At 29.1% G+C, this 10000-nt stretch overlaps 1 protein-coding gene across 3 annotated transcripts in view; it reads right to left on the reverse strand.

Moving 5' to 3' along the window:
* Nucleotides 1-582: 582 nt before the first annotated feature.
* The window catches only part of LOC122250926 (uncharacterized), a 42016-nt gene continuing 32598 nt past the window's right edge, over nucleotides 583-10000 (reverse strand). For all 3 annotated transcript variants that reach the window (XM_086538648.1, XM_086538650.1, XM_086538649.1), the window contains 2 exons: nucleotides 9887-10000; nucleotides 583-777 (listed from right to left, as the gene is read on the reverse strand). The exon at nucleotides 9887-10000 is cut by the window's right edge and continues 42 nt beyond it. In XM_086538648.1, the coding sequence (XP_086394774.1) occupies nucleotides 644-777; nucleotides 9887-10000 (248 nt within the window). In that variant the 3' untranslated portion in view covers nucleotides 583-643. The remainder of the gene's footprint in view (nucleotides 778-9886) is intronic.

Here is a 10000-nt window from a genome sequence, read left to right on the forward strand (position 1 = left end):
CTAATTGAAATATAAGAGCATTACTTTGAAGCATGATTTTTACCGATTTTTTAAATATCAAAAACAAAGATTAGTAATATGTTATCATACTGGTCTGAGCTCTTAGACGGAGGAATATAAATACATACACACACACACACACACACACACACACACATACATACACACACACACACACACACACACACACACACACACACACACATATATATATATATATATGTATATATATTCTATATATATATATCAGTAAGTGTAATGTATATATATCTATATATATATATATATATATATAAACATGTACGTATACAATCTCATATATATATCCATATAAATATATATGTCTATATTATCTATTATATATATATATATATATACATATATATCCCCACCTATATATTATTTATATAGTATATATATATATATTATATATGTATATATATATATATGAGTATATATATGTATGTATATTTATACATACACACACATTCATATAAGTAAGACACTTTGCAGAAAAAAACACCACCTAAATCTCCTTACATAAGTAACACACAGACAAAAAAAAAAAAAAAAAAAAAAAAAAAAAAAAAAAAAAAAACATTCCATCACCCTTAATGGACCCCTTGCAACAAAGGTCTCACAGTCATCGCAGCACACAGACGCCCCTGCGCTGCACCGCCTTCTTGCGACAGAAGCACTTGAGGACCGACTCCCTCCCACGCTGGCAGGATGCAACTCCGAGCTTCCTTGAACAGGTTCCTCTCTTGCAACGGCCACCTGCAGCAGGGAACACCAGACAAAGCCGGTTAATCTAACCTGTGGAGGACGGAGGTTCTCGGAGCCAAAAGAGGGACACACGAAAATGTATATAAAAAAAAAAAAGCAAAAGGGGTATTTAAGGTCCGTAATAGAAAAATAAGAATGGGTATTGAATAGGACTCGTAATAGGTATGATGTCATCTTTATATTTTGTTCTATGATTTGTTTTTCTTTTCAGCTAAATTCTCCATTATCTTCTTATCCCCTTCGGATAATTTCAGACACTGGAAATACCCCTTTTTATACCATTTAGCTTAAGTCATTAGGATGCACGGCGTAACTATATCCCTTTTATGGAAAAAAAAAATGTAATCTTAATATAACAGGGACAGACAGTGGGTTTTTATAAAATCATTATCATGACGACAATTATAATCACTGTTATTACTATTGCAACTACGATTACTACTATTATTATTGTCATTATAATTATCAATACTATCATTATGCTTATTATCATCTTATTTTCATTATTACTACTACGACTACTACTATCATTACCATTACTATCATTATTATTTTCATTATAATCATTATTATAATTATTATATATATCTAGTCGTGAGATGATTCCAATTGATATAATAGTAATCAGTATGCTCTTTCGTCAGGCTTTTAATACAATTTCATTTTAAGCTGATTATAATTTCTTTAATGCTAATCCTTTCATAAAACAAGAAAATAACAAATAAACACAGACAGATACCATGTGTGATACCACTGTTAAGTTGATTAATCATATTCATAATTAAAAGGTTTGAAAACTACATACAAAGTCGCTATTACTCATTGCGCTGCAAAGTCTTCAGTAAAAAGAGAATATAGTTTCAATCTTTTGTTCTCTTTCTTTCTCTCTCTTTCTCTCTCTTTTTCTCTCTCTCTCAGTCTCTCTCTCAGTCTCTCTGTCTGTCTCTCCTTACCCCCCTTTCTCTCTGTCTCTCTGTCTCTGTCTCTCCTTACCCCCCTTTCTCTCTGTCTCTCTGTCTCTCCCCCCTTTGTCTCTCTCTCTCTCTCTCCCCTCTTTCTCACTCTCTCCCTACCCCCCTCTCTCTCTCTCCCTCCCTACCTCCCCCTCTCTCTCTACCCCCTCTCTCTCTACCCCCCTCTCTCTCCCTCCCTCTCTCTCTCCCTCCCTCCCTCCCTCTCCCCCCCTCTCTCTCCCTCTCTCTCCCTCTCTCTCTCTCTCTCTCTCTCTCTCTCTCTCTCTCTCTGCCTCTCTCCCCCTTTCTCTCTGTCTCTTTCCTCTCTCTCTCCACACATACACACACACTCACCACCTCACACTTTATTTATATTTATTATATATATATATTATATATATCTATATTTATACATATTATACATATATACATATTCTACATATATACATATATAATTATACATGTATTATATATTTTTTATATATATAGTTTTATATATATATTATATATTACTTATATATATATATATTATATAATTCATATATATATGTATATTTATATTTTATATTATATAATTATATATGTATTATATATATTATATATATTTATATATATATAGATAAATATAATATATTTATATATATATGTATTCACACTCACAGACACACAAACACACATCACACACACCACACACACACAACACATATTTATATTATATTATTATGTATATATATATATATATATGTATATATTTATATTAATATAATTTTTATATATATATATATATTTTATTTATATATATAAATATATATAATATATTTATGTGTGTGTGTGTGTGTGTGTGTACACACAGTCTTTGTATTTGTATATTTTACATTGTAATTGTTTGTAAATTAGAATGGCGGTTTTTTTAACCGTAAGCTTTCCAGTTTCCAACAATCCAAGTTTGGTGTAGAAGGGTATTGTTGGCACTGTTTCGGAGTTCCATTCTCTCTCTGTATTAATATGTAAATTTCCATATCATGTCATTAAGCTTGCTAATTGTCCTCAGTGTTGTGTATTTGATTTTCTGTTTATGCATGATCTATTTTCGTAATATTTCTCCCGTGTTAATGCAAATGTTTCGCCTAATTTTATGGACTCGGGACTGTCATTGTTGTCATTATTAAAAAATTTCTTTAAAGGGTTCGTTGCAGTGTATTGTATTGTTTAGTGAGTTGATGGAAGCCCTGAAAATCTAATGCTTATTCAGACTATCATTATAGAACACAAACAGTTCTGATTATGCTGATTAAATCAAAAATTAATATGTAATATATAAACATGTGAATAGAGAAGAAAGAGAAGTGTACTGTAATTAAAACCGGGTGTTTATTGCACCATTGCAATTTATGTAAAAAAAGGGTAAATGTAATAGCAAACAAGAAACTTTCTTCATTAAATGTTATATCTTTACAAGTTTGGCACTTATTTTTGGAGTGTAGTTTAGGAGAATAAAGGAACCAATGGATTTAGAATTACTTTTTCATTGAATCATACACCCAGCAATACTTACATATTTTTGAGAGTAAGTTATTATATGTTATGCACTAATCAATGGTAAGTACATTTCGATGGTATCAAGTACACATAAACACACAAACACACACTACTGATTACTCTATCTCAAACTCACACACACCCTCACACTGAGAAAGACACACACACACACTCAAGACTCACACTCAACTAAACGACACATCACCTCTCACTCAATATTAGTTTGTGTGAGTGTGCTAATAATGCGTGAGAGTTATGCTTTTGGCTATAGTGAGTGGGGTATTGTTGTGTTTGGTTGTCTGTGTGTGTGTGTGAGATTGTGTGATTGTGTGGTTGTGAGAGTTTGTGTTTGTTGTTTTTTAATTTTTTGATTTAGTGGGAAGTGTTGTTTGAGTTTGTTTTTGTGTGTTTGTTATTTTTTTTTTTAATAGTTAGATGAGTGTGTTGTCTGGTGTTAGTGTTTACACAACTCTATCTCACTCACACTCCACACACTCACTCACACTTTCACTCACTCACCACTCTATCATTTCGTTTATTGTTATTGAGTGAGAGTTGAGTTTGTTGATTTGGATTAATGTGTGAGTGTTTTTTTAGTGATTGTGTTTGTTTGTGGTGTGTGAGAGGGTGTGATTGTGTTGTGTTATTTATGGGAGTGTGAGAGATTCGTCGTTCGTGATGGTGTTTGATTATTAGTGTGAGAGCGGTGTGTTTTGAGTGTTTTGTTTGTGATGAGAGTGTGTTGCTAGTGGCATGGAGTCTGACAGACTTTAAGTTCAGTTGTGTTTTTGAGTGAGTGGATAGTTGTGATAGTTGAGTGTAGAGTTTTAGAGTGTGAGTTGTATGGAGGTTTTCTCACACTATATAATCTTATCTCCACTCTACTCACTCTCTATCACTCCTCTCAAACAACACTCAGTTTGATATGAGTTTGTGTGTTTTTTTATATATATAATATTTTTTATAGATATTACTTACATATATATATGTACATATATATATATATAAATAATAATATATAAATAAATTTATAGATATCTATAAGATACTTACATTATAAGATGTACCATACATATAATTAATATAATATATGATATATATAAAAATATATATATATATATATATAATGATAGATAGATAGATAGATAGATAGATATAATTAAGAATACATGTATATATAAATTTATGTTATATATGTATATTATATATATATACATATAGAATATAATATAAATATATATATATAATATATGTGTATAAATATATATATATACATTATATATATATATATATATAGATAAATATATATATATATTTTTATATATAAATATATATAAGTATATAAATATAAATAAATATATATATATAGATAATATATATATAAATATTGTATATATATCTATAGTTATATATATATATATAGATATATATATACAATACAATATATATTTGAATATATATATATGCATATGTATATATAAATATAATATATATTTATATATAGATATATATATATATATAAATATATACCTACATAATATACAAATACATATATACATACATACATAATATATATAAATATATAATATATATATATATATACATATAGATACATATATATATATATATATATATATATAATATATATATATATATATTATATAAATTAGGATGTAATATTATGTTGTATATATGCATGTAATATATATATATATAAATATAGTATCTATAATGATATATCTATATTTGATAGATATATATATATATTTATAACAAATACACATATAGATTTTTGATATGAGATATAAAATATATATATATATATAAATAATATATATATATATATATAATATAAATAATACATACATATATACCCATACATATATACATACATACAGATATATAATCTATATATATATACATATATATATACATATATAATATTAAATTTCTGTATATATATATATTTAATATATATAATATATATATAGATATTAAATATATTATATATATACATATACACATAGTATGTGAATGAATATATAATATATTATATATATATATAGCATATATATTTTATATATATATATATATATATTTATTTATGAATAAATTTATATATATATATTAGATATATATAAATATATAGAATATATAAATATAGAATACATATACACAAAATATGGAATGTATATATATATAATATATATAGATATATATATATATAATATATATATAAAGATATATAATACATATAATATGTATATATATATAATATATATATATATATATATATATATATAATATATGTATGTATGTAGTATACATACACACACACACTACATATATACATACATAGATATATATATAATATAATACTATATATATATATATATATATATATATATATATAATATATATATATGTATATATACATAGATAATAGATAGATAATAGATATATATATAGATATATTAAAGATGTAAATTTATGTATATATCTATGTATATTTATACATATATAGCATATATAAATTTATATATTATATATATATATAATAAAAAAAATATTTATATATATATATGTATGTAGAAATAGAAACACACAGGCACACACAAACATCCAACACACACACACACACACACACACACAACACACACACACACACACACTACACAGCACATATATATATATATATATATATAATTATATATAGAAATAATAGAGATATATATATATATATATAGTTATATACACATACATACGTAAAAATACATACAGACAAATGTAACCCCGTACAACACCTTAATTGTTTATAAGCAGCTAGCATAAACACATAACCTGACATTGTTACAATGTACTGTTGAATATTCATAATTAATATATAGACTTCTAGCAAGAAGTTCCGACAAAAATGTCTACAAGTTTCTGTGTAACATAATATGCTTATAAGATATTTTATTTCCTTCAATAGCATTAAGAGATTTATTGCTTTCTACTTGTTTTGCTTCACATTTTCCACAGTAATGTTTTTATTCATTTTTCGAGAAGGGGTTAAACAACGTTTATATTTGATCTACTCTGTCAAAATTTCCTGTTGTTAGATTAATTGCATATGCTCTCTTTGTATTTCATGTCATACAAAAGCTAATTGAAATATAAGAGCATTACTTTGAAGCATGATTTTTACCGATTTTTTAAATATCAAAAACAAAGATTAGTAATATGTTATCATACTGGTCTGAGCTCTTAGACGGAAGAATATAAATACATACACACACACACACACACACACCACACACACACCCACATTCACCCACATACAACACACACCACATAAGCACAAACACCACACCAACCACACACACACACACACACATATATATAAATATATAATAATTATATAAATAAATATGTATATATATTATAATATAAATATAATTATATATATAGAAAGTGTATGTATATATAATAATATTAATATAGTATATATATATATATATTATATATATATATATATATAGAGTATCTATATATCATCTAATATCTATATAATTTATTATACTAGATATATATAAGGATATATACATGAGATAATATATATAATGTGATATTTGTATTATTTATTTTATATAGAATATATATATATATAATAGTAATATTCTAATATATTTATAATATATAGTATAATATTGTATGTATCGTTATATACATACATCACACATTCATATAAGTAAGACACTTTGCAGAAAAAAACACCAACTAAATCTCCTTACATAAGTAACACACAACAAAAAAAAAAAAAAAACAAAAAAAAAAAAAAAAAAAAAAAAAAAAAAATCATTCCATCACCCTTAATGCACCCCTTGCAACAAAGGTCTCACAGTCATCGCAGCACACAGACGCCCCTGCGCTGCACCGCCTTCTTGCGACAGAAGCACTTGAGGACCGACTCCCTCCCACGCTGGCAGGATGCAACTCCGAGCTTCCTTGAACAGGTGACCCTTCTCCTTGCAAACGGCCACGCTTCGCAGCAGGGAACACCAGACAAAGCCGGTTAATCTAACCTGTGGAGGACGGAGGTTCTCGGAGCCAAAAGAGGGACACACGAAAATGTATATAAAAAAAGAAGTAAAAGGGGTATTTAAGGTCCGTAATAGAAAAATAAAAATGGGTATTGAATAGGACTCGTAATAGGTTTGATGCCATCTTTATTTTTTGTTCTATGATTTGTTTTTCTTTTCAGCTAAATTCTCCATTATCTTTTTATCCCCTTCGGATAATTTCAGACACTGGAAATACCCCTTTTTATACCATTTAGCTTAAGTCATTAGGATGCACGGCGTAACTATATCCCTTTTATGGGAAAAAAAATTGTAATCTTAATATAGCAGGGACAGACAGTGGGTTTTTATAAAATCATTATCATGACGACAATTATAATCACTGTTATTACTATTGCAACTACGATTACTACTATTATTATTGTCATTATAATTATCAATACTATCATTATGCTTATTATCATCTTATTTTCATTATTACTACTAAGACTACTACTATCATTACCATTACTATCATTATTATTATCATTATAATCATAATTATTATATATCTAGTCGTGAGATGATTCCAATTGATATAATAGTAATCAGTATGCTCTTTCATCAGGCTTTTAATACAATTTAATTTTAAGCTGATTATAATTTCTTTAATGCTAATCCTTTCATAAAACAAGAAAATAACAAATAAACACACAGACAGATACCATGTGTGATACCACTGTTAAGTTGATTAATCATATTCATAATTAAAAGGTTTGAAAACTACATACAAAGTCGCTATTTAACTCTTCGGCTGGCAAAGTCCTTCAGAGAAGAAAGAGAATATAGTTTGCAAGCTGGTTTCGCTTTCTTTCTCTCTCTTTCTCCTCTCTTTTTTATTTTTTTTCTCTCTCTCCTCTGGTCTCTCTGTCTGTCTGTCCTGGTACCCTCCCTTTCTTGTCTCTCTGTCTCTGTCTCTCCTTACCCCCCTTTCTCTCTGTCTCTCTGTCTCTCCCCCCTTTGTCGCTCCTCGCTCGCTCCCTCGCTCTCCCCGCTTCCTTTCCACCTGCTCGCCCTAAGCGCCCCCCTCCCTCCCCTCCACCCTCCGCGCTCACCCTACCCACAGCCCTCTTCTCGACCTCCCGACTCCGTCTCTTCCCGAGGCCCTGCTCCTTCTCTCTCTCTCTCCCTCTCCCCCCTCTCTCTCCCTCTCTCTCTCTCTCTCTCTCTCTCTCTCTCTCTCTCTCTCTGCCTCTCTCCCCCTTTCTCTCTGTCTCTTTCCTCTCTCTCTCCCTCTCTCTCTCTCTTTCATTCTCCATCTCACTCAATGAAAGAAACAATCAAAAACACAAACAAAAACAACAAACAAACAAACAAAAAACAATATGGATCCAAATCGTACCTGAATCTGATTCTCCCGCTCGATTTTTAATTTTTTTTGTAAAGGACAAGAGCGGCCAATTTTTGAAGACGTCATTGAAAGAGAGAAAAGAAAGAGAGGAAAGAGTGATTGTTGAAACTTCTTGAAACTAAGTTGGGGAATCGAAGAAGGAGAGTTGTCAAGCCAGTCTGTTTTAGGTAAGAACCAAAGAAGATCGTGAAAATTTTTTATTTTTTTTAATGTATAACATTATTATATATTTATATATATATATTATATAATATATATATATATATGTATAAATATATATATTTTTTTTTTTTTTTTTTTTTTTTTTTTTTTTTTTTTTTTTTTGTTTTTTTTTTTTTTTTTATTTTTTTTTTTTTTTTTTTTTTTTTTACTATGGAATTCTCAAGAGGATATGCATCTGTAAACACACACACACACAAATGCACAAGCACACACACACGAACACACACACACACACACATACACACATGCATATACACACACACATGCACAAGCACACACACATACACAAGCACACACACACGAACACACACAAACACACAGCGGCTGAAAACGCAAATATCTCCCTCTCTGTAGAATCACAAAAAGAGAAAACATTTCTAAACATTAGAATGTGATTTCGAATCCCCAGGGGCGGCGCGACAGATTGCAAGCCAAGTGAGATGTTCAATGACCTCGGCTGCAACATCGCGAGGTCGTTCACTCCGGACACCTAGTAAGAGATTACTTCTTTTTTTTTCCTTTTTTTGAACCTTGTACAGTCGACTCACCTTCGTAATACTAACGATTACATGTATATATACCTGAATCAGTAATAAAATAAAAGTAAAAAATAAAGAGTAAAACAAAAATAAAGGAAAGAAATAACAGAAACTTCATCAGATCTTATCAATAATGATAACAATTCAAAAGAAGGGTATTCAGAACAATCATAAACACACAATGACAATAATAAAAAAAAAGGAAAACAAAACCCCCAAAGAAAAGACAAACGCAAACCACATCCTACATCACCACAACGAAAAAAAAAAAAAAAAAAGCCACACAAACCCAACCTACCACCAATAAAAATCACGAAAAACAACAGCAATACCAAAAAAAAAAAAAAAAAAAAAAAAAAACACTTCCTTTATCCGGTTGAATAAACCACTCACCCAGCCTAGGAGCGCAACGCCCGTGGATATCAATAAACTGGTCGGGGTCGCAGGCACAAGTCCCGACCACCTGCGACACGAGGAACCTGCAGAAGGAGTACGTGTTGACGGCCT

This window comes from Penaeus japonicus, unplaced genomic scaffold (assembly GCF_977035675.1).
Source record: "Penaeus japonicus unplaced genomic scaffold, GWHDUDI00000001_assembly GWHDUDI00000007, whole genome shotgun sequence".
NCBI lineage: Eukaryota > Metazoa > Arthropoda > Malacostraca > Decapoda > Penaeidae > Penaeus > Penaeus japonicus.